Source organism: Molothrus ater, chromosome 14 (genome assembly GCF_012460135.2).
Source record: "Molothrus ater isolate BHLD 08-10-18 breed brown headed cowbird chromosome 14, BPBGC_Mater_1.1, whole genome shotgun sequence".
Taxonomy (NCBI): Eukaryota; Metazoa; Chordata; class Aves; order Passeriformes; family Icteridae; genus Molothrus; species Molothrus ater.
In genome coordinates this window covers 15,687,408-15,713,465 of record NC_050491.2, presented here as the reverse complement: position 1 = coordinate 15,713,465, position 26,058 = coordinate 15,687,408, and the positions used below count along the sequence as shown (strand labels likewise).

The 26,058-nt window shown below is 43.3% G+C and overlaps 1 protein-coding gene and 1 long non-coding RNA gene across 4 annotated transcripts; both read right to left on the bottom strand.

The window, feature by feature from the left end:
* Positions 1 to 409: 409 nt before the first annotated feature.
* ZNF711 (zinc finger protein 711) lies at positions 410 to 21,058 on the bottom strand. 3 transcript variants are annotated; one of them, XM_036401826.2, is made up of 9 exons: positions 20,976 to 21,058; positions 16,285 to 16,389; positions 14,958 to 15,488; positions 7,219 to 7,377; positions 6,277 to 6,423; positions 5,569 to 5,706; positions 4,388 to 4,435; positions 3,731 to 3,874; positions 410 to 3,267 (listed from the first exon to the last, which is right to left on the bottom strand). In XM_036401826.2, exons 2-9 carry the CDS (start codon positions 16,361 to 16,363, stop codon positions 2,090 to 2,092), a joined length of 2,424 nt encoding a protein of 807 aa, XP_036257719.1. In that variant the 5' UTR covers positions 16,364 to 16,389; positions 20,976 to 21,058; the 3' UTR covers positions 410 to 2,089. The 3 variants fall into 3 exon arrangements, with proteins under 3 accessions (XP_036257719.1, XP_036257722.1, XP_036257723.1); XM_036401829.2 differs by having other exon boundaries at positions 3,839 to 3,874; XM_036401830.2 differs by lacking the exons at positions 14,958 to 15,488; positions 16,285 to 16,389; positions 20,976 to 21,058 and adding an exon at positions 10,965 to 11,278.
* A 1,796-nt stretch (positions 21,059 to 22,854) lies between these two features.
* Positions 22,855 to 23,899, bottom strand: LOC129046831 (uncharacterized). Its single transcript, XR_008508629.1, has 2 exons — positions 23,799 to 23,899; positions 22,855 to 23,339 (listed from the first exon to the last, which is right to left on the bottom strand). It is a non-coding gene; the product is annotated as an uncharacterized LOC129046831 (long non-coding RNA).
* Positions 23,900 to 26,058: the final 2,159 nt, after the last annotated feature.

Below are 26,058 nucleotides of genomic sequence, written 5' to 3'. Positions count from 1 at the left end.
ATTCAAGTATTCTAAAAAGAGAGGGAATTTAGGATAGCAGCATTTTTAGCATTTCATTCTGCAAGCTGTTATTACACAGATAAAAAGAGAAAAACCTACCTGGTTTTTCCCAAAATATGGCAGAAGTTTTTTGTTCTCTTAAAGGAAAAAAATATTTCAAAGGAATGTCAGTATCAGATTTGATAATTATTTTAGAAATAAGCAAAACAAACACAAATACATTACCTGTGAGCCCAAAGGGTTAAATCAAACCCAATGTTCTCTCCTCAACAGTCTGATAAATACACCTGTTTACTAGAAATGTGATTACATGTTAATTAGTGAAGAATGCAATTAAAAATATCAGGTGAATTTACAGAGAATGGGACTTTCCTAAACACCATAAATGAAAAGGAAACTCCAAAAAATCTGGAGTGCAAGAGATGCGTTTTATTGTATGCCCGTTACGATGAGTAACACATTTAGAAATAATAATCCCACAGAACAGTGACAATCTTATTTTACAGCGTGTACATCATTTTTTACAGCCACATAAAACACTTATTTGTCTAAGAGATTTCCCAAATTTTAACTTTCTGAAGTTTAGAAATATAAAAAAAATTTATTCTCAAGGAACTGATTCTCATCTGGTGCAAAAACAAAATATGAACATTATCTGGAACACAAAGCCACAATATAGCATGAAGTTACAATTTCTCATGTGAACAGCTGTGTGCAAACATGAAGCAACTAAAAAAAGTAAAAAATACACATTATATGCATAACATTTATGACCAGGTTTTTCATTAAATAGCCCTAGACCAGCTCGTTATATAAGCGCCATTGGATTTGCAGCATGCTAACACAAAGCATTTTTAAAGGGATGCATATTTTAAATGTATACACTGTAAACTCAAGATCCACCTCCAAACTCTAGTGGCAGCAGGTTTTTCTGGTTAAATACTGCATATATACTTTCTTACAGATTGAAAATGCATGTTTATAGCATGGTATAGATCTTTTTTAAAAGAATTGATTAAAAGGTGCAATTTTACGTCTATATGGAAAATTTCATATTACCAGGTAAGACAGTAACTGTCATACCTGTTAAGAACACTGCCCTAAAGAACCTCTAAGTACTTTGAATTTAATTAAAAAACCCTACAGTTTTCAACTGTTTTTAATATTCTTTTTAGAGAAGACTTTAAAGTAGGAAGGAAAAAAATTAGTGTTGAGTCACAACACTATGAGCTGCATCCATTTTTATCCTTTAAAAAAAAAAGTCAAATTCAAAGTTAATTTTGTTATATGTGCCATACTGAACAACATTCAACTGTAGTTTCAGATAAAAAAAGGGAAATTATATACATATACATCTTTAACCCTAGCACCAGAACACCACCTCTGAGACCATAACATAATGCTCTATTTTAAACATCATATCCTGCAATAAAATAGGTTAGCAGCTTTGAAAACCAGTAAAAAAATGCTTCTTGGACCTAAACTAATAAAGGAAACCAAAAAGTTTCCCTATGAAATGTTTAAAAACAAAAACCAAACCAAACTGAACAAGGGACACCCCCCCCCCCCCCCAGATAATTTTGCCAGTTCTGGAATTCAGTTTCTAGGCACAATTGAAAACGTTGTGATGAAGTGTCTGACTAAAACTCCCCGTCCAAACTGCACAAGAAGTGAAGAGGGGGCTCCTTTGCAAACCCTCTGTAGCTCACCCCACCAGGGATCTGTTTCCAAACTGGAGACACACGTTGGGACTGACAGAATGGGTCACACAATCAGCTCTGCCCTGTCCTCTAGACTCAGCAATGGCAAATACTGTTCACTTGGAGACATTCATCCATCTTTCTGCAAATTTAAGACATTCATCCATCCTCTGCATTCTCTAGTGCTCTTTATGTTCTGATCAGCAACAATCATAGGGCTATGAGTTCCCCTGCCAACCCTAATACTTTTTAAGACTTTTAATACAAAGAATGTAAAGTTATGGTTTAATATCAAGCTTTGAAACCAGGAGAAACAGTTCGTGAGATTTATTTTTTTCCCCAATTAGCATATGACAGTTCCTACATCGCTTCCTGCTGGAGCTCACCTATCACATGATGGCCTCTTTGTGGTGCCTCATGATGTGCTGATTTTTCTCGGAGGGCCTGCGGAAGCCCTTTTTGCAGAACTCACACCTGTGGGGGTAGTCTTTGGTGTGGATGGAGATGACGTGGCGCTTAAAGCCCGACGCGTCCGTGGTGCTGTACTCACAGTACTGGCACTGGTACACCTTCCTGCCACTGTGGGTCTTCATGTGCTTCTTCAGTTCGTTCTGCTGCCTGAAGCCCCTTTTACAGCGTTTGCATTTAAAAGGCAGGTCCTTGGTGTGAACGGAGAGGATGTGCCCACTGAGCACAAAGGGGTCGGAGGTTTTGAAGTCACAGTGCCTACACTGGTGGATCTTTTTCCCTTTATGGGTCTCACTATGCTTTTTGAGCTCCGAGGGCCGGTGGAAGCCTTTCTCACACACCTCACACTTGTGGGGAAAATCCTTGGTGTGCACTGAAATGATGTGTCGCTTCAGGTCGCTGGAGTTGGTGCTCTTGTGGTCACAGTGGGGACACTGGTGAGTCTTATGGCCTTGGAAGAGCTCGGTGTGCTGCTGCAGCTCCTTCTCGTCGGCGAAGGCCTGGGGACAGTGCTCACATTTAAAGGGCAGGTCGGTGCCATGTTTGGTTTTGATGTGAGTTTTCAGGTTGGACTGGTCAGCGCACCTGAACGCGCAGTGCTGACACTGGTATGGCTTTTCCCCCGTGTGGGTCCTCATGTGCTTTTTCAGCTCCGAGGGGTGGCGGAAGCCCTTCCCGCACTCCACGCACACATGAGGGAAGTTCTTGCTATGGACTGCCAGCAGGTGCCTGTTGAGCAGCCCCTGCTCTGCAGTCTCATAGTCACAATATTTGCACTTGTGGAGCTTGGGCTCCTTGTCCCTCAGGATGAGTTTATTGGAACTCAACGGGCTCGCCTCTCTGTATCTTCTCGTGTACTCTGTAAACTCGTGCGTTTTATCGACTTTATTTATAAGTTTATGGCTTTCCAGATGATTGTGGAAACTTACTTTTTTGTTAGTTGTAAAGTCACAGTCTGTACACTGGTATTTCTTCTTGATCATATGATCGGGATGGTTCTTCATATGCCTTTTCAAGAATCCTCTGGATTTAAATTTTTTCCCACAAATATGACAAGGGTAAACTGTTAAGGGCTGTCCATCAGGACCTATTATAACAGCTGTTTTTGAACAAACAAAAACAAGTTATGAAGGAAACACATTCACTGATTAAGAAGTTTTAAATCAGCCAAGTGCTGTTCAGATTCATGCACTTACACTTGCAGCAGAGAGAGAGTGGCTCAGTAGTTTAAAAACAACCAATCCACAGCACCTATAGTTTATATAGTTCTGTTTTAGAAACTGCTCAAACAGATCAGGAATATCACATGTGCACTGAATATAGCCACGGGTACTTTTTAATAGCTCGCAACATTCCAATGAATTGCATCAGCCCTGGGTGTGCTGACTCTGAATAGCAAAATATGACATTTTCTAGGCACAGAACCGGAGGGGGGAAGGACACAGGAAATACGCAAATCATCATTTATAGCTTTTAATTCTGCATCAGCTTAAAAAAGAGAAAAGGAATAGGACAGGAGTAAGTGGCACTCCGTGACAATACCGTAACCATCCAGTGTTTACCTGTTTGCCATTGCCTGGCCTCTCCTCTCCTCCTTTTCTTGGTTTTTTGTTTGAGCACTCTATTAGTGCTAATGCTATCACAAATCTGCAGGTACTGTGTTGCATTACCGTTTTTGTTTTCTAATCGTGTATCCAAGTTATTTCCTAGAAACAAAAATTAGACACCATAAAAAACCTTAAACAACTTGTTTCTTTGGGACTGACGACTGGAATTGCACAGCAGCATTATCTACTTCTTAAAAACAAGCACTGCCCATTCCTCTACCACAACATACATTAAAAAGAAGCGTGCTAGTGGGAACCACTATCTATCTTTCCTGGCAAAAGTCAAGGGTATGATTGTTTAAACACTGATTCATTTCTAATTATATTCCCTGATTTTTATTTAATTGGTTTTCACTTCATACAACTGCATTATCTCTTTTCTGTCTGCAAAACTACATTAAAAACTTGGCAGTGCCTCCCAACTTCCCCACCCCCTCCAAAGGCCTACAGACATCTAGAATTGTTTTCATTCAAAACAGTAGAGAAAGACTGTGGAGTCCTTCAATATCTAATTTATGGCTCATTCTTTGCACCTCTGATTAGGAGCACTGACACAGAAATATCTGTTTATTCAAAGACAGGTTTAGTTTTAATGCTGTTAAAAGTTCTCACCTGCCGCTTGACCATCTTCATATCTTCGGGGAAGCCTCCTTTCATCTCCTGCAGAAAATGGTATTTTAGTCATTATAAAGTAATATTCTTTTTAAAGATGCTGCTTTTGAAAGCCTGATAATGAAAGAAAACTAACTGAGCTAATAATTAACAGACTAACACCATCCAAGTGGGATGTGCAGCTTGGTGTGTAATCATGAGCCTCAGGAACCAAAATCCCATCTCTGGGAGGAGTTAGTATCCATCCCATCTGTGTTTGCATGCTTACCCTGCTGCCTCTCCTGCTTTCCATTATTAATATGCTTTTTTCTGCAAATTTTTAACCTCATCTATTTCCTCAGATAGCAATGCAGAGGTTATCTGAAATGCACACTTTGCTCCTGAGATGGAAGCACGTTATCTGTCTAGAGTAGAAGGAGGCAGATAAGAGGACTTGGCCCTTATCAGCCTCTCAGCACAATGGAGTTTTGGAGATGCACAGGGGATACCTCAGGAGCACATTCCTCATTTTGCACTGGAAGTATTTGCTGCCAAAGCTCTGTGGTTCTGAAGCACTTTACCAGCCCAGCTGTTGGGCTCTCACCAAGGAAGTTTCACCAAATTCCACACTAAGGAATTTTTACTAACTTGCTTAATTAATTGTATCAGAAACTATGGATAATTTGATACCCTCTTAACAAAATTTAACCCACCAAAATCCAAGGAAATTATACATAACAATAGACAGAACTCACAATATCCTAAGACACACTATTTGAAAACAATCAGTTTTTTGTTTCTCACCTGGAGGACTAACAGGCTTAAAACATGTCTATAAACTGAAATTATTAGGAACATATTTACACATTTATTCCTACTATTCCCTTTTTACAGTCTTTCCCCCTTCCCCCTCCTAATGTAAAATACTTCAGGCTTTTCTCGTTTAAGATCTTCAACATTAAGATCTTCAAACCCCACATACTCTGTACATCTGAGCTGGGATCTGAAACAAAATCAAACTTCTCCTAACAAGCTTTCCTTTCTACTCCATGAAAGCCAACACACAGCAATCACTGGACAGCAGAGATCAGGAGCTGCTTCCAAACCCCAAGAACGAGGTGAGGTCATCCCAGAGATGCTGGCAGCTGGATGAGGGAGGAAATAATGGCAGGGATTTTCAGGAAAGAAGCACAGGTTCCTACCGTAAGCAGCAGCCCAAGCAACGGGGACAAACGTTTTATTCACGCCGGCGTCCTCAAGCTGGGTGTCTGGAAGGGATGTGGCTTCTTCTTCCCCTACAATAACTTCCATATAAACTTCATCTGCTATTTCAGCACAGCCTGGATGAGGGGAGGAGAATAAATTTTTAATTTTATTCTGTCTTTACAAATTTTTCCTTCATTTAACTTGCTCTCGCTCTGATTGATACCCATTATAAATTAATTTTCTTCCTTTGACATTTAGGGGATCATTGCTTACTCAGATATTCCTTTAAGAGAGAAAACATTTATCAATAAATACTAATCCAAAACAAACACCCACAAAACTTCCAATAGACAAACTCATGAACTTGCAACTGATGACATCTGCCACTTTTTCAGAAAGCTTCTTCATTCACAACAGGAAAATAGAAAAATAAGAAGTTTGACTAACCTCATTAACTTCATCCATGGACATGTTAATTTAATATAAATAATTAAATGACTGCACACAGTATGCACAAAGTGCATTATCCACATAATTTTAAAATAATTATAGCCTGCCTTTTTTTTTTAGGGAAGATGAGCTTAGTTTTCTACTACTTCAGGCTGAAGAATCCTTCAGAAAATAATTTAAAATGTCCTTGAGAATGATGGTTATATGGTTGTACAAATGGCATGAGAAACAAAAACATTTCTTATTGTGCTTACTAATATCTTCATCTTCCTGAGAAGAGTCCTTAACAGCCATGTAAACCATTTTTTCTCGCTGCATTCTCCCAACACCTCCTTGTTCAATGACTCCAGCTACAGAATGGCCGTTGTGAAAGTCACTCTCAGTGACAATTTCTGTCCCACCTCGAACAAAAAGAAGTTACACACATTAAGTCAATGTGAACAAAGCCACTGGTAAGAATAATGTCAGATCCAAGTATGTTTTTGACTGGCTGGGACCACCTCCCTGAGAGCAGCTCAGAGAACAGCCCTGCTGGGAATTATTGCTCAGCCATCAGAGATCCTGGCTCTCCCTGCTGCTGCATGAGCAGTCTGTCCCTCTGTCCCTTCTGTCCCTGGAGACTGAGAACCCATCCCCAGAGGAACAAAGTGTATTTGGGAACAAGGCCTGGGAATGATCCAGGGGTTTCAGCTCCAAGAACAGCCAAGAGGGGGATTCTGCTTTTTCAGGGACACAGGTGAGTTGTGCATCCCCTCAGAGCACAGGGACTGCTGGTCTATCCATGGGGAAAGGGAACTGCAGAGATTTCTGAGTCCCTTGGTTCATCTGCAGCCCCAGAATTCCTCCCCTCTCTCTGCAAAGGCCACCAAAGGCTCCACCAACAAAAGGGATCCACTCCAGAGGCTCTGCTGTGCTGACACACTTGTATCTTGCAGAGTCAGAGAAAAGCAGCAGCTGAAAAAACAGCTGCAGACACACAACCACTTCTACATTTGGGCTTTGGCTGCCTGAAAATAGCCCAGCTAATCAAAAAAGAACTTGAGCCTAATCCACACCCAGCATTTGTGCATCTGGGCAGCCTCCAAAAATGTCACGTTCTACAGAACACTCCAGTCACTGGATTATGTGCAATGAAGAACAAACACAAAGACCCTGAAACTCACACTACTGAAAGAATAAACAGGATTTCAAGGTACCTATTTCAACATCATCTTCAGCTTCAGCTTTAAATATGTAGACTTTGATAACTTCTGAACCAAAGCCATCATCTTTAGCAACATCATCATTTGCCACCTCGGTACTGATCTTCAAGGGAGTGCTTCCTATATGGTCCAATTTCTCTCCAACATCATCCACTGCAAAGAAAAGAGAATAATAATGAGGTTCAAACACATTTTTAGAAGTCAAAGTAATCAGTAGCATGATTTTCTCCACTATTCTCCCCATGCACAGGAAACGTTTGTATCCATAAGTGGCCTTTAAAAGCAGCTCATCTCAAGAAACTTAAGAGATTCCAGAAGTTCAGTATTTTATTGCAACTCAGGAAACACAGCAGGAATTACAGAATAAAGGACACAAGAGGGAGCTTGTCATCAAAGGGAACGAGGAAACTGGCTATGGCTGAAACTATTACTCTTAGAAAGCAAAAATTTATCAATAATTAAAATTAAAGATCTCTAAAAAAGCATTCAAAATTAACCCAGAATTGCCTGTTACAGTGTACGAGTTCTCAAAAGTTTCACTCTGATGCACAGTGACTAAAATTTAGTGGCTGAAACTCTTGAGGAGTGTGATGACTGGAGTATATTCCCAGCTAAAGAAGTAAGCATCAAAAATCTGACTGTATCTTCTTCCTCAAAGAAATGATGATTTTATCTACTTTATCACTTGAAACCATACACATTAATGAAGATTAATGCATGATATACAGCTGATTAAAAGATGCAGTGACAATAAATCCAAATTCTACTATGAGAGTTTGACTTCTCATTCTTGACACAGCTCACTTGCTGGTTATTTGGTTTATACATTCAAAATGCTAATTTAATTTCTAAGAAAAAAAAAATACATCCAAACTATTAAAAGCAACATATTTTAATAAAAAGGGCATTCACAGAGATGACCATAGATACAGCTCACATTGGCAGCCCAGAGGTACTGAGCTCAGCATCTCCCTGACACATGTACTGACACACTTCTCACTGAGGATAAATTCAGCTCCTGTGCAGATGGTCAACACAAACCTGTGCAGTGCTGAACACCCACTGAAGTCCTCTAAATAGAGGAGAACCCCACAAAATGTAGGAAAAATCTGAATGAAACACATTCCAGGGACACAGCATCTTACTGTAACATTAAAGTATGTGTGCACTAAGCAAAGAAAAACTCCTTAAAATGAACAGAGATGTGACAGCAGAGCTTCCTGACTCCATGGGGATGCCAAGGCCCTGATCCCTGGGAGAAGCCCAGAATCCCAGGCTTACCTGGAATGGCTGCAGTGGTCCCCAGCCCCCTCCCAGTTTCCTGCTCTCAGGAAGAGCTCCCAGGAGCTGCTTTAACCCCCCTGAGCACTGGGCTAAACTGGAGTCCCTCTAATGCTGGGGCAGTCCCTGGGGTGGGAAGGAGAAGGGGCCTCTCCTGCAGCAGGGCAGGGGAATCCAGCCCAGCAACCCCACACTAAGCTCTTCCCACAGACACCACCCAGCCCACAGCACTGGGAAACCTCATTTCTACTCAAAATCCTGGGCTGCACCAGGTGAGTACAGAAGTTACTGAGGACAGAACTGAATAAAATTTAGGGAAGTACAAGTAAATATCTGGTTTTGTTTTAGAACCTTTGTGAAGTCTGTACTTTGGTGAAAATTCATATTCTGAGTTGGAAGGGACCCACAAGGATCATCAAGTCCAACTTTTAAGTGAATGATCCATATGGGGACTGATCCCACAACCTTGCTGCTATCAGCACCAGGCTCTATAACCTGAAACATATTAAGGAAAGCATTTTAAAATGCTGGTTTAGCTGTTTGGTGGGGTTTGGGTTTTTTTTTTTGGTAACTAACGGATTAATTCCATTGCTGAAAAAGTGTCCAACATGGATCAAGAAAAAAAAATTTCTCAGGAAGACTGGAAAAAAAATTCTGTTTTTTTCTTTTTTTAATTAAAAAAACTCTCTAAATATCCACTGAAATCAATGCCAGGAACATCAACACCTTAATGAGTGAGAGCCTGCCATGTGCAGCCTGATGTCTGTGTGACCTGGGAACCCCCAGAGCACAAACACTGAGAGAGCCACAACAGAGAACCTGAATATTCCTCTGACACTCGACTTTCCCAGCACCAGGTCATTAAACCCTTTTATATCCCCTGGGGGAGTGTTACTGCACCTGCTAATTGACATTTTTAAGCTGCCAGAATGGGGTTGTCAGAAGACAGAAAATTAGAGATGCTGAAATGCCCTTATCTTGGAGTAAGTATTTCCATACATTTACTGAACAGGAATTTATTAAAGACTTTTTTTTTTTTTTTCTGCAAGGCTTTTAAAGTTTATCAAAGTCTCTCATGCATGTTCTGGAAAATGATAAATATAAGTTTAATTAGATACAATGACCATTCCCAGTGCATGTGTGAGTGTTGGAAGGACTGGAGGTAATCCCCAGTACAAAGAGGGATTATATACCCAGCTATATATATATATGAATGCCAAAAAGAGTATTTCAAAGCTCACAAACCCTGCCAGTTTAGAACTGGGAGGTGGTAATAAAGTTCTTTTCAAAGCTGCAACTCCAGCAACACCATTTTTTTTCTAAACTCACATTACCAGTGTAACAGAAATGAAGTTACTCAACAACAGCAATTTCCTGCTGAACAGGGGAGTTACCACATGTGTGACAGGAAGTTTTCTTTCTGGAAAAATTTCCAATTATTTAACTAATATTATGTGACAGTGACTGTGCACCACTATGGGGCTGGTGAAATAATGTAAGAAAAAATCCCACAATTTTAGATAGTTACCAGAACATCAACTGCAATGCAATAAAAATTACATGAAGGAAAAAAATGAGGAATTTTTCAACTTTTGTAAGAACGTTTTCAGCAAAAGAAAACCCCAAAACCTGAATATAGCATGTACACTCACACACTGTGTTTTACTATTGCCTGTAAAGCCCCCAAATCTTCAAGATCCTTTGAAAATACAGAGTCCTGTTATAGAGGGGCAAACTTTCAACAGTATTTGTAACATTTGTGGTTACTTCTACACCATTAACCATCCTGTGTATTCTTGAAAAAATTCAGTCTTTACAATTTAAGCGAAAGAAATGGAAACCTATCAGGAAGTTTGGGCATCCAGGGCCTCTGGGATCACTTTTCTAAAACAGCAAATGTGCAATATAGCAAAATTTGGAAAATATCATCTGGGCTCAGAAAATGACATTAATATAGACTAATATCTGTAAGATGTTGCTTTTTGTTGCAAACATAACAAAACACACTGAATTGGCAATTTCTTTTGCTTAAAGTCCTGTCTTATCTGAAGTAAATCTCATGGCTTCCATCTACCTTTTAAACAGATTTAAGTAAAACAGCACAGCAGTAATCTTTGTCAGGTTCCAAAATATTATTGTTTTTCAGAACAGCTCATGAAAATATTCTGTTGTCTAAGTAAGATGCCTTCAATCACTGCTAACCCATCAGTGCTAAATTCTGTGCTGCTTTCCCCAGGGATAGCTCAGGGGAACAGGGACTGCTTGATTCCTTTCTGTCAATGGAATATCAAAGTGTCTTCCAGCTCTGACTCACCCACCAGAAGCACTACATGTTATTATCTGGTCCCTTAAAATAAACTGAAAAAACACAACAGAGAACCTCCATAAATAGATGCTGAATCCTCCTGAGTGAACAAGCTTTAAAGGAAAACTCAGCACACTCCCAGTGTTAAACTTACCTGCTAGGCTGTTTTCAGGTGTGTGATGTCCAGATTCACCGTGGATTGCCAGCTCCCAATCCATGTGATGCCTCACATGCACTATGCTGGTGATGCCACAGCCACCAGAGCAGCAACACGAGGGCAAGGTAAGTCCCACAAGGCTTTGACAATCCTCCGGGTTTTTCTAATGTCTGATCTACTTAAGTCCCATAGGTTCAAATAGAGGAGTAGGAATCCTAAAATGTTTAGCAAATGAGGCAACAGTGTAAGACACTAAAAAGGAGGTGTTGGTGGCACAGTACCTTAGCCCCGGGCCAGCTCCAGTGTGGGTCAGTGGTGGCTTTGAGGTCACCAGAATAGTGCATGGGGCCGGCACGCGGAGCGGGGGCTGGCAACCCGCTGTGGGTCTGAATATCGCAAACCTGAAAAACAAAAGAGGGGAGGCTTCAGCTGCACTGCCCACTGCCCCTGCAGCACGGCTTGTGCTGCTCACCAGCTCCATCTCACTCACAAGGCTGGGGTCAGGGGCCCACCACAGCGTTTGGGATTCAATTCCTTTTTATTGAGGTGTTCGGATGGCTTAAAGCAAAGAATCGCCAACACCCCGTGGTATTCGTGTTGTGAACGTGGCAAAAATGGGTTTGAAAAAGCAGCAGAACAGGGGAACAGCCTCAGGCTGGGCCAGGGGAGGTGGAGATTGGATACTGGGAAAAATTCCTTCATGGAAAGGGCTGTGCAGCCCTGGCACAGCTGCCCAGGGCAGTGCTGGAGTCCCCATCCCTGGTGGGATTTCAAAGCCATGTGGATGTGGCCCTTGGGGACATGGCCACTGGTGGCCCTGGCAGTGCTGGGAGAATGATTAAACTCAGAGTAGTGATAATCTTCCAATGAAAATTTCCAATCACAAAATCATACAGAGATAGTCACACAACTATCAAGATGAACTTAATATTGCCCAAATAGTATTTACACAGAAAATGTAATCAGCAGAAGTGTATAAAGTATCTACATGGGAATGTCACCTCAAAATGGTGAAAAATCACCTTTCAGTAAAGTCCCTTCCAACCCAACCCATTCTATGGCTCTGTCATTTAAGCTGTAACTCCCAACAAGCATAAGGGAAATTAAAACTGCACAGTCAGTTCCATACCCTAAAATGTCATATTTTGGTAGTTCCCACATGTGTTCAACAGAACAACTCATGGTATTCCCTAAGGGCATATCTGGCATTTTATGTAGTCTTCCCTTTTAATATGCTAAATTTCATTAGAAGACAACTGAGTATTTCGAAATTCTTTAGAAGTATCACTTAGGTGTGATTTACATTATAAAAACAGTTCAACAGTCCTATATATACACCCCAAATGAAATCTTATAAAATTCACTTTCTACAATATTGACAGCATTTGACAATTGAATACATATAAGTAAATAAAAAGTTTTGACCTGCTTGATAAATTGAGGCCTTTATCTATTCTACACAACACATTATCTGCATAAACAAAACAAAGTCAAGGGTAATATCTGAACAATAAAAAATATTAAAAGCTGCATAAGAATGATTCATCTCTGCTGACAAAAACACAACAGCAGACACTTCGTGGTGTCAGGCTGGCATCCCCAGCATAGCACAGGAACTTAGGAACACAACAGAGCTCAAAGACCTTTATCAGTGGTCCAGAGGAGGGGATCAGCTCTGCAGGTGCCCCTGAGCTGGGGAAGTGTTGATGCTGGAGGTGGGAAGCTCTGCACAGGCTGGATCCTGGGCTGAGGCCACTTGTGGGGGCTCACAGGTGTCAGGTCCTGCCCTGGGGTCACAACATCCCCCTGGAAAGCTCCAGGCTGGGGCACAGGGGCTGGGAAAGGCCCTGGGGGTGCTGGTGACAGCAGTGGGACACGAACCCAGGGGTGCCCAGGTGGGCAGGAGGCCAATGGCACCTGGCTTGGGTCAGGAATGGTGTCCAGGGGATCAGGGCAGGGCTGTCCCCTGTGCTGGCACTGCTGGGGCACCTCCAGTGCTGGGGGCAGCTCGGGCACCCTCATGACCAGAGGGACATTGAGGGGCTGGAGTGAGTCCAGGGCAGGGAATGGAGCTGGGCAGGGAATGGAGCCCCAGGAGGGGCTGGGGGAGCTGGGCAGGGGCTGAGCCTGGAGCAAAGGAGGCTCAGGGGGGACCTTGGGCTCTGCACAGCTCCTGACAGCAGGGGACAGCCAGGGGGATCGGGCTCTGCTCCCAGGGAATGGGAACAGCCTCAGGCTGGGCCAGAGGAGGCTCAGGTTGGATACTGGGAAAAATTCCATCATGGAAAGTGTCCAACCCTGGCACAGCTGCCCAGGGCAGTGCTGGCAGTCCCCATCCCTGGTGGGATTTCAAAGCCATGTGGATGTGGCCCTTGGGGACATGGTCAGTGGTGGCCCTGGCAGTGCTGGGAGAACGATTAAACTCAATAATCTTACAGCTCTTTTCCATCCTACACAATTCTATGACTGCCTTAATTTACATAAATGATTACTTAAAACTCCTAGATGAATAATGTAGCTTCCAACTGTGACTATTCAGGCACATCACAATTATACATATATAAAAATTTAATTTGCTGAAAACTAGGTCTCAAAATGGCTTTGAGACATTGTGAAAGCCAAGCTTGAGAACACCTGACAAATCCATGAATGTGTCAGACACTTGTGGGGCCATCAGGTAACTGAAAGCTTCAGATGCTCTGGTCTAAGTGCAGGATCATCAGCATCCATCACACTCATCTCTCCCAGAAGGAGTCCCAAAGATGACTGTACTTACAATGACAAGGGAAATAACCAGTTACAGAATACACTCATCCTAAGTACTCTGTCAGAAAGGAGGAATTTGTTCAGGGAAACAACTGACTGTAAAAATGGTGCTCCTTTTGTTACAAAAACACACAGGTTTTCTTTGTAGCAGGTCTAATTTGCTTTATAGACTCATTTTGAAGTTCCCTTTTCAAAAACCCCTCTTTTTGACTTCTGTTAGTGACACAGTAACGATGGAAAGCTTTAAAAATCATTGCTGTTCATCCTGTACTGAACAAAAACAAATATATTTTGCATAAGGGACATAAATGCTACAAGAGAGGGAAATCATTATAATCATGAATCAGTGGTGTCCTCTGTCATGAGATTTTTAATAAATGCAGCTTGTTGTGAACAGACTGACACTTAGACACACTTGGCATTGACTTTTTTTAACATATTGCATCTGACTAAATAAAATCTGTTTTGACCTGCTCACATTTCAATAAGTGATTTGAAGAATTAAAAAAATCAATTACTTGGAATATATTTTATCAAATTTGTGTAGCAGCAACAACTGGTACCTTGGGTATAATGTAAGCATTGAAGAAACACAAAGTACCCAAGGTTCTTTCAGTAGCCAACTTCAGCTACTGTCAACAGGATCATATGGAGTTGGCTGCTGTGGGAGCACTGGAATGTGTTAATGAGCCAATCCATTAATGAACCTGACCCCTTATTTCCAAGTTCAGGCCAGAAGAGCACAACAGCCAATGAAATACCTATTATAATTTTTAATACACTAAACAAACGACGTTTTGTGGACATATTGAGAAAACTTTGAGTTAGAGATCTTAAAAAACTATTTCTTAGTGGATTCTCCTGATTAAGCCAAATATGCTATTTTTAAATGAATCTACATAGCATTGTAATTCACCTGTGGTTTTTTTTTAGAAAAAGCTATATATTCAAAATAAATTGAGTGTTTAACTTTCCAAGGTGTTTTTCTTAAATTTCCTAGAATATCCAGTTTCAGAAACACAAACATACACACCCACTCACTCAGCAGCATCAATGTCCTTCTCTTTCTTGTTGTATCAGTGATTTTGCATCAAAACCCCCGAATCCAGAGCCCAGGAATTAACTGGGCACCAGCCTATCCCCTGAGCGTTCCAAGAGTCCAGTTCCAGGAACTTCTCCCCACCAGAAGCTCCCTCCTGCTTCCATCTACCTCTGTGGACTTACAAGATATCATCAGGTAGTCTTCAGAAGTGCTCTTGCCGTCGTCGTCATCCTCGGTTTTGATGGTGACGGTGGAGCCAGGGACAGTCCCAGCAGCCTGGATGACAGCCTCCGAATCCGAGTTGGTCACCAGCACCTCCTCGGACACCATGGTGGGCGACTCGGCCCCGGCCACCGCGTCCTGCACCACGTGCTCCAGGTGTCCCTCGGGGCCCGTCACGAGGTCCGCCACAAACACCTGGTCGGGAACGCGCACGGTTTCTGTGATCAGGTCAGAGGCCAGAACGTGGTCGCTGGTGTCCAGAGCCTCCTCGATGGCCACGTCAGCCTCCAGCACGGAGTCGGGGACGATGACGCCCTCGGTGACAACGTCCGTCTCCGTGATGATGTCGGGCCCCTGGACCACCTCGGCTGCCAGGCCATGGTCAAGGGTTATCCCATCATCTGTGACCACGTCAGAAACCAGGACAGCTTCAGGGACTGACACAACAATGTGGTCTCCATCGATGTGAGCAGTGCCAGCCATCCCAGCCACTAGGGAACAACCAGGAACCGGGAGAAAAATGTTACAATGATTGCACCAGTAAATGGTTTGTCTAAGGAACGGAGTTATCACACAGGCAAGCTCAACACAGGTGGGAAAATCTGTTACTTCTCCACATCCTCATTTTGCATTTCGCCCAATAAACACTGTCCAAAGCAGCCTGTTCTGTACAAGTTAAGATAAACAAAACACACCACTTCAAGACATCATGTGGAGTTTGTCCCAAACTTAGGATCTGTTAAAAACTAAAGGCCAGTTTACAATTCAGTCTCTTTCTCTTTAATTCCCAGTTGGAAAACATTCCATTGCAGCAGCAATGTGAACCTTCACAGAATTCTTGCGTGACACTGGAAGTGTGGTAACAAACCATTAACTGCTGCTACAATAAAAGGACTCATCCTTTTGGACAGCAAGGGCCTTGTTAAAAATAAGCACTCAGTTTTATGCAATATTTACAGTAACATTTCCAACAGCTTGCCACATCACAAGCAAAGGCTGGAGGTAGAAGTTTGGTTTTCATTACCAGACTAGACTGGCCAGTCATATTTGCAGACTACTTTTCTAGACATAACATAAAATGCACAGTGAACTATTTTAACACACAAACAGCAGTTTTAATCTTGAAAACACTCAATAAAATGGTTCTTCTCAGAATTAAAAAAAAATAATAAACATTATTCAGTGTTGTAATTCAAATGAAAATATCTTGGTATACACATGGTCCTTCCCAGTACCTGAGAGATCTCCTGGATTTTACTCATTATTTTTAATAGTTAGAATGTTTACCAAAATCTTGCATGATCATAGTGTGAGGCATTTTGGATTCCTGTGTTTGCAATCCAAGACTTCCACCACCTGGATCCATATTCAGCCAAATTCATTCACAAACAACTGCAAAAAAACAAAAATGAGAATTTATGTTTAACAGTGTTCTTGTGTTGATCAGCTTTACTGGATTGATGTGTTACACTGACAAACACAGAGAAGTATTTACCCAAAAATTCAAGAAAACCATAAGCAACACTCCACACAATTCACTTTACTGCTTTATATTTTTTACCTTGGCATAATAATAAATATTAGCAATTGTGCACAAAGCAGCCTCTGCTCTGCCTGTCTACAGACTCATTAACTAATTATCAAGACTGGTGATTCTGGATGTGTGGAGCTACAATGAAGAAAGTGAAGAATTGTATGGGGAGTATCAATTTTTCCAATTCTTTCAAATATGAGACACTTCAAAACCAATTTTAATGTGTAAATTTAATTTGGGATGCTGGATCTCTTTGACAAGGTACAGCTACACAAAGCCACTCCCAGAGCAGGAGAAAGCATCTATCATTTGACAGTGTCCCCATAAAACACGAGAGAGGAGGATAAAACCAGCATCCCAGCATTGCTACCAAACCCTGAAATGTGGGGGTTCTGAATTATTTTGCAATTTGCTGCACCCCAAGGACTTTACACAAGTTCTCAGTGCAAAGTGACCCAACAGAATCACCCACAGGACCACAAAGAGCTCAAGGCTTTCACAGGTGAAAAATCTCAAGCCTAAAAAATCTCTGTTGCACAAGACTAAAATCTTGTACTTTTCTGCCCTCTTGTATCCAAGAATCAGAGAAAGTGACAGAATCCCAGAGCAAATAAGAAGTTTTAGAAGTTTTAGGAGCTGTGGGAGGTGAATGCAGTCAGAGCTCAGACCCACGTGACCTGAGTGGGGCAGAGAGGAGCAGGGAGTACAAATCTTTCAAGGTAAATCTCCAAAGCACGCTGCTTTCCTCTTGTAGCACCAACCTTGGTTTTGATCTCCTAGATCTCATTAGAGAAATTACTAGTGCCCCACTATGAGAACTTGTTAAATCTTACCATCTAAAGCCAAACTATGAAGGAAACTCCAATTACTTTGAGGTAGAACACACTTGACAATCAGGAGCCAGCACAGCCAAGGTCAAGCCAGGCTGCTGGAACAAGAGCCCAAAATCTGAGACAGCCCCAAGGCAGAGCCAAGGGCCCCAGGACCTCCCACAACTCCTGAGCTCCTCCAGCAAAGGTGCCCAACGATGGCAACTGCAAGGAAAAGCCACCTATTCACACCAAGGAGGCTTGTATTCAAGAATACAAAAAAAGTCAAACATTATCCATGAGGAAAGTTGGCAAGGATTTTACTATTTCAATTCCACTTCAAAATCCAATTTTTTCAGCATTGTAAGGATCACAGAGCAGCTCCAGAACCCCAATGCAATGCTCCATCACTCCCAAATTACCACCACAGCCATCCAAAATTCTCCCTGTAGCTAATGAATCCTTGCTAGAACAAAACAGAATGCAGCTCTAGGGCAGAAATAGCTCATTTAACTATTTCAGAATTAAAGGCAATATCTAACATTTCCTGACCACAGCCTTTTCAGAGAATCCTTTTTCTAGAGTAAATGGATATGAAAAATTATCTTAGTTTATATCAATCTGGGATTACAGGAAGAATAGGCTAGAATCTTTTTCCTTCTCCATAAGCAACTTATTTTCTGATTAAATAATTAGATGCACAACTATATTATGTATTGTGGCACACAGAACAATTTAATACAAAGTAGGACTATAAATTGAATTTAAATTTCTGCAGGGAAAGCAAATAATTATTAAAAGAGTATTTTCCTGGTAGTTAACAGGAGTAGAAAAAGAACCAAAGTTATGGGATGGCACCAGCAATCCCTTAAACTTCCCCTGAAATCAGAGATGGATGATGACACCCAGGCAACAACCCCACTGAAGCTGTACCAACGCTATGAAGAATGTTCCTGTAAAGCCTCACTGCAGACAAAGGACAGACTTGAATCAACCACACAACCACAAATGTATTTTTTCTATCAACCCTGGGATCTCCAAGGAATGCAGTGGCAGCAGGAAAAGCCCTTCCTGCTGCTGCTGGAAGAATGAACCCTGGGGGAGGCCCCAGCCCCGCTGGTTCTGCTCACAGGTTGCAGCAGTGCAGATGATGCAGTTCCACATGTCACACATGCAGGCAAATCTTGTTATTGGGAACAGCAAAAAAATGCAGTGCAGTGATTAATTGTGGCTCTTCACAGCTTCCTCCTGTAGTACACTGTGTAACACACCCACACCACCACAGCCAGATCCAATCAGGGCTTTGGAAAGGGAGAAATCAGGCAGAAAGCCACAATTCCACACCCTGTCACAATCCCAAACTTAGCCCTTCCTCTCTTCCTCTAACTTGTAACAACTCAATTCTTCCTCTCCATTCCCCTTCTACTCTGGGTATTTAAAGACAGTGAAAATGTTTTTAGCATCAGCCAATAAAATATTTACTTTACAATATTCCATTAATTTTTTCATTGATTTTTTTTTTGCTATCTTGGCTCAGGAAAGAGCATATTACCATCACATCCAAAATGAAGAATTTCATGCAACCTACACTGAGACTCCCAGAGCAATGTCTCAAGGCTAAATTTTTAAAATATGCCTGTATTTGGAACAGTTTTGCTTTTCTGAAAAATAGCAGTTCTCTTTCTAATGAGCCTGAGGTTCATTTCAATCTATTTCAGCTCTTTATGCCAAAGCTCTTCCTTAGATGGGGCTTAGCTGAGACAAGCAATGAATTTTAGAGTAGAAGGGATATCTGACCTCTCTGACTACAACTGTAAATTACCTCTGCACATGGCAATTTTAAAATCAAGGGTAATGGTTGGCAGTTTGGAATGACCTAAGGACACGTAACAGCAACATTCAACTGAAAAACTGGTGGAAGTTCCCAGGATACAGTGATCTGTTCTTAGCTTACTCTTCCTAAAGAAAGTAACACAAAATAGCCAGGGATATTTTCATTTTAGAGAAAGCTTAAGAAAACACTCCAAATGCAAAGACATTCAGCAAAGCATTTTAAGGAGGAGGGATAACAACCAATGCTTCAGCACTTCTACCCTTCCCAGGAAAACCAGGGTGTCATTGGTGCTCCCAGGGGGACAGGGAAACTCCCAATCCCGGTGCCGGCTTCCAGGCATTGTTGCCATATTTCAAATGTGTATAACATAAACAACATTTCTACAGAACGCCAATTACAGCTTAAATACCTGCTCTTTATTTATGGAGCTTTAGGAATGCATTTTGTGGGGTCCTGCAAACATTAAGCATCTCCCCAGTTTATACACACCTCTATTCACAGTGGGTTCAGGTGGTGTATTTTCACATGAAGCCTAATTGCATGGTCAGCCCTTAATCTCTCCTTAAAAATAGTGGGTTTTTTCTAGATAATTTACATCTTGTTTACACGCTCCAAAGGAAAACACAACATCATGTACTGCTGGTGTTTTGGTTATTCACAAGCTGCATATGAGATTTGCATTAAACCAAAAGGGCCAGGCTCAGACATGGAGCAATGGAACAATAAATAAACTTCTATGCCGTTGAAAAATAGGAACCAGATGCTGTGTAACCATCTAATTTCTTAACATTCAAGCTGAAGAACAAAAAATCATCCTTGCCTGATAACACGGTTTTCATTTTTTTCTGCCCCTAATTTTAATGCAGCAGCTGACAGAAAGGCAATGAGAAACGTCCTGCTTGTGCAGAAATCTTAATTAGAAAACCCCAATTAATAAAATAACGTGCAGGTTAACACAGACCCTCGGCAGAGAACAGACTGGGTATGAAAAACCAGCATATCCATTTTAAAGTCCTTTATTGTGTCCACCTAAAAAGCACCCCGACCACTTACACTCTAAATCCATTTAAAACGCCACAGACAAAACCAGGGAACGAGATTTTGTCTCGCTGCCTGAAACGCGCTAAAGCCACTTAATACAAAATGATAAAAAATAAAATAGAAAAAAATAAATTACATCTACGCGTTGCACCAATAAAAGTTCACGTAGTAAAAATCAGGGGCAGAGCGGGCCGGCGGTGGCCGGGGCTGGAGCTGGCGGTGCCCGGGGCCGGGGCTGGCGGTGCCCGGGGCCGGGGCTGGCGGTGCCCGCTGCCGCCAGCGGCTCCCGGCGCTTCCCGGCGGCTCCGGCGCTTCCCTCCCTCCCTCCGCGCGTGCCCGGCGCGGGCGCGCCCGTGGTGCCGCCGGGGCGGGGGGAGGCGGCCAAGGGAGCGCGGGGACAAAGGAGCGGCTGTCCCGCGGCGGTGCGGGCCGGCAGGCGGGGGCAGCGCCGGGATAACGCCGGCCCGGCGGGAATAACCCGGTCCCGGCCGGGATAACGCCGTCCCGCGGCCCTGAGCCGCGGCCTCCCCGCCCCGCCGGCCCGGCCGACATCTTGTGTTCCGCCATTTTCTGCCCGCCCGCGCGGCCCCTCCACCGCCGGGCCCGCCCGCACCACCCGCCCGGCGCGGTACCGGCGGGCCCGGTCGGGCCTCCCCCGCCCGCCAGCCCAGGGACGGCCGCGGCCCGCAGCGACCGCGGCGGCGGTGCCGGAGCGCGGCCTGCGCGGCTCCACCGTGCCCGTGCCCGTGCCCCGGCTCACCTGTGCAGGCCCGGGGTGCGCCGGGCCCGCGGGACGCGCCGGGGCCGGGCCGGGCCTGGGCCCGCTCCGCCCGCAGCCTGGGCCGGGCGGCGGCCGCGAGCGCGCGCGGCCCCGCTCCGCTCCCCCCGCACGTCACGCGCGCCCCCGCGCGCCGAGCAGGCGCAGCCGCCGCCGCCCCCTCAGACCCCCCCGCGCCCCCGGCACCGTCTGGGGACCGCGGGGGGACCCCGCTACCGCCCGGGGCGCCACGAAGGGAGCGCGGGGAGTCCTCTGCTCCTGCCCGGGGCACCGTCAGGGGACCGCGGGGGGACCCCGCTACCGCCCGGGGCACCGTGAGGCGACCGTGGAGGCACCCCGGGCACCCGGCCCGGGGGGCACCGCTCCCGCCCGGGGCACTGTGAGGGGCAGTGAGCGGAGTTCCGCCACACACCCGTCCCCGTGAGGGCAGTGAATAAAACAGTCAACATTTAAATAGCTCGGACAACAGTTTCAGTTCTGTGGGTCTCTTACCAGCGTGAAAACCCGACTTACCTGGTTAAACGTGACAAAATTGAACCAGTTTTTTAATATATAAAACTAGTTCGGATTCAGACACGAACCTTCTCATAACAAGCATAGCAACTTATAGTGGGAACTTTGGGTTACTCTTTGTCGTAAGATTGAGAGGCTGCTATACAAATCTGAGCAAGAAGGACTTGGGCAATGCTTGAGCCTGTTCCATGTCTTTTATTCCTTAGAGGAACCCAAAGCCGGAGCTGTGTTTCCAAGTAAAGTGTAAAGGCAGAGGTGGATTCCTGGGAAATGTGACCCAAAGCCCTGAGCTGCTGAGGGGGAATTGCTCAGAGCTACCTGAGGGAGTGCAGGGCTGCCCCTGCCTGGGGGGCACCTAAACCACTTGGGCTGTGGGAGTTGGGTGACCCAAGGTGGACATCCTGAGATGGGGCAGCCCCAGGGGACCCTGCTGACCACAGCTGGAGTGCTGTGTCCAGTTTTGGGCTCCTTGGGACAGGAGAGACGTGGAGCTTCTATAATTCCCAGGAGATTCATCCTCCTAGACTTTTACCTCCTTAGAGAGAACTTGGAGACTTGTATTTGACCTTCCTCTCCTTTTTTTTCTTGTTTTAAAGAGTAAAGGCACAGAACACAGCACACACCAAATCAGTAGGAAAGCCATACCAGTCATTTTGTCTAGCTCTAGCAAGAGACAGACATTCTTACGACAAAATAATTTCAAAGTGCCCAATGCAATTAAGGAATGAAGGGAAAATACCTGGAAAAGGTAATGACAAAATTGAACACTGGGGGAAATAGTGAGGGAGACTCAGTTTAGCCAGCTCTGCTCTTGCCAGCACCATGGATATTGACAGCACTGCCTTATCTGTTCCTCGTACTCCTTTTTGGAGCAGTGCTGGAGTATAAAATTGAACACTCACATTCTGTGGTCGCTCTGAGGTCGGTACAACAGAGCTGGATTGAGGTCAACAACCAGCACAGTTTGTCAGATTGTGGCACCACCAAGGCTGAGAAATGACAGAAAAAAGCAATTCACTGACACAGCTCTCTGACATCTTTGGATCTGAATTTTGGAGGTCAGAATGGTTTGAACTGATAGTCTGGGCTCTAAACAGGTGTGCTAACTCCGTTTCTGTGTGTTTCTGAAGATAAGAGAGGAAACCAGAGTCACTTCTTTTATTTCTGACAGAAGTTGCAGCAGTAGAGGTAAATCCAGTGAAATTTGCCCACTTTGCATTTTCATTACATTGAGGAAAAACCAAAGATCAAGAAACCCTTTCTAAAATCCTTAACATTTTGTCATATAGTTTCACATATTACCTAATACTAAGGAAAATGATTTAACAGAAATCACAATGTAACGTGCTTCAGACTTTTTGGAAAATGGGAAATAAATCCCAGTCTTCAGTCTCTTTTATTTGTTACTTAGTGGCAAGGTAGTCAATCTTCCATAGCTTCATTTTCCTCCTTTATAAAAAAGTTACAAAGCAAGCCAGGGCAGTTGGGATCAACACAGAAGGAAGATAAAGCAAAGAAGACAAGGGACAAGGGAATGGGTCTGTAGGTATTTGCTAAATCTTGGGACAGAGAGAGGCCAAGTCCTTGGCTGTGTTTGCACCACACTGCCAGGGCCAGAGCCTTGTGTGCTGCAGAATCAGGGCTCCACCAGGGTTTGTTTCACAATTATCCTCGATGCCTTCTCTTTGCAGTAACTTAGTGCTCTCTAATAAGCATGGCAGGTTCCTCTGTGTCCCAGCAGGGTCTCACTGCTCTCTCAGCACCTGCATTGTCCAGTGATCACGCAGCATTCCAAGACATTTCTGATACAGGATGCACTTGTTCTTAGTATCTCTGTAAAGAGATTAGAATTAAATCAACACCGTGACACACACTCCCCAGTATGCTTGCTATTAAAATAATCTGTATCTAATCAAACTACATTTTTATATATTTCTTTTCATAGTATGTGCTGCTTCTGAGTGCTCACTCACCAAGAGCTTTGGAAGATGATTTTCATGCAAATAACTGAAAGCATTACCACTGTGTGCACACAAACTGGAACAGCTTTGGAAATATTTGAAAACATTTCAGCAGGGTCTAACCTTCCTGAAGAAAACACCTGCATAGTGAAAGGTGGCTGTAGGCTTTCTGTTAGCTCACATCTTAGTGACAAACACTATCAATTTAGTGATGATTTGTATTCAGTACCAGGATGGATGATATAATTAATATGCAGAATATGTAATTAATATGCAGAACATGTCATTAATATGCAGAACATGTTATGCAGGAGATGTGATTGATGCGTACCCGGTACTGCCTGGCCTCTGGATACACTGGATAAGGCAAATCCTTCCTGGGATAGTCAAACTCTTCCTGCTGGGCTCGGGACTGAGGGAAATAATCTGTTGCTGGATCTGCTGTCCTTAGAGGCTGAGCATACACGGGACTGTGCAAAAGAGAAAAAGGTTATTAAACCTTATAATAGACTGCAAATTGCACAAAAGGACAGTTTAAACTGAAAAATAAAAATATTAAAGCTCACTACTGCATGCACAGCACTGAGGCAGTAACATCTCAGAGGTCTTTTAAGTTCATTTTACTGTCAAGCCCTCATCCTGCAAACAGAGAAGACTGAATTTATAGAAGCAGCTTTCTCTTTAAGCTTTTATTTTCTTTTCACAACAAACAATGCCACAGTACCTAATTTTCTATATTCCTAGAATCATTTTCAAAGCATTTTAAATCCACCATAGCTATACCTTCAACATTGATATTGAAATAACCAGCCCTCCTCGAGGGACTGAAACAGCAGCAAGCTCCAGCCTGTCTCTGCAGCAGAGCCCTGCTACGTGTGAGGAGACTGCTGTGCTCTCCCTGAGCTGCACCCTGGCAGACAAGTTCTCTGCAGAAGTTGCAGTAAGAGCTGCAGCAGTTGGTGCTGAGGGGGATTCAAGTGAGGAAGCACAAGCAGGGAGCTGTGATTCTAAACAGGAATGAAATCAATGCCTCTGGGATTAGAGGAAAACCAGAGAAGCCTCTGGATAAAGCAGTATTTTGGGATTTGTATGTGAATAATCCAGTCAAAAGCTTTTCCATTTACTGGACCCTTGTTGCTTGCTGTGCCACTGGCAAAGCTGCAAAGTCATTCTGAGTCTCCAAAGCAGGGTATGAGCACAAAAGACAAAAAATAACAGCATACCTGTAATCCTGCCTTTGATTTGTGATTGAGGCATCATTAAAATCTTCTCTTTTCAGTACAGCTTTTGGAATTTGTCCAACCCAGGCATCCTGTGTGTAGGGATCAGATGGTTACACAGAGAAAAATGACAACAAATTAGAATAACCAGCTCTCCAGGTACAGAATGTTAGAAGGTATAAACCAGTTTTTCACTTATAAAATACAATGTCTAGGCTACAACTCACAGTCTGGGGTGTCAGAAAGCCCTAAGTCCTGCAGCTCTGACCCAAAAAGATTCCTTTTACAAAGGGTTTTTTTTCCCTACCAAACTGCAGGATTGGGTCTGATTCACACCTTGGGGACAACAGCATCAGCAGGACTAAATCTGAATTAGTTAAAAATTGAACAGCACCATCTCCTGGTAAAGGCAGGCTCAGACCTGCTGCATTGCCAAGCTATTGATACTCTACAGATGGATTTAGCAGAAATCATGTAGCAGACTAGATTATTTTCTCCCTTTTCTCAGACAGCCTTCAATGTCTCCTTCTCACACACTGTGTGTTCCTTAATATGTAAAATAATCCCTTGCAGTATCAAATGAGGAAATGAACACACACACACACAAATACTCCCTTTCCGTGATTCTTTGTATTTTATATTGATTTTTTTAATGGTATTTATCCATCTTTTCTCTTGACACCCACTAGTTCAAGCCATGATCTCTACTACATCTTGCCTAATGGAGAAAACAGGCACAGCAGAGCATGATCTCTTTTTAAAGCTGGTCTTCTTACTGGCCAAGAATGGAAATAGTTGTTTGAACATCCTGTAAAAATAATCCCTAGTTCTTTGTTTTCTCCTATGCAAATTAGTTTCACTTAATCCTTGATGACAAGTTTCACCTTCTCACATGCATTCAGCTGATCTTGGAAACCAAATGCTAGGAGACTTTAAAGTCAAATTCCCTATTTTGGGAATTTAATTCAAATTTAAAGTCAAATTAAATTTGACTTTAAAGTCAAATTCCCTATTTTTATATTTGTTTTGCTATTCCCATTGCATTGAGCTGAATCCCCAGGGGCTGGGGGCTGTGCTGTGCCCCCTGTGCCATCTCTTACCTCATCTGGCTGATGGTGCCCTGGGCTGGCAGCTGTGTCAGTGCTGAATGCAGGGTTCTGCTGTGCTCCACTGTGTGGAGCCTTTGGCTGCTTCCTGGGGGAACAATGGCAATTCAGAGCTTTAGCAATGCTGAGGGTCCTGACAGATGTTTTTGTGCTGCAGATTGCTTCAACAGCCATGTCAGAGCTTTAGATGTCCTGTGGCAATGGCTGTACAAGAGCTGGGTATTATTACAGCTTTTCTATGTCAGAGCAAGGGCCAGTGACACAC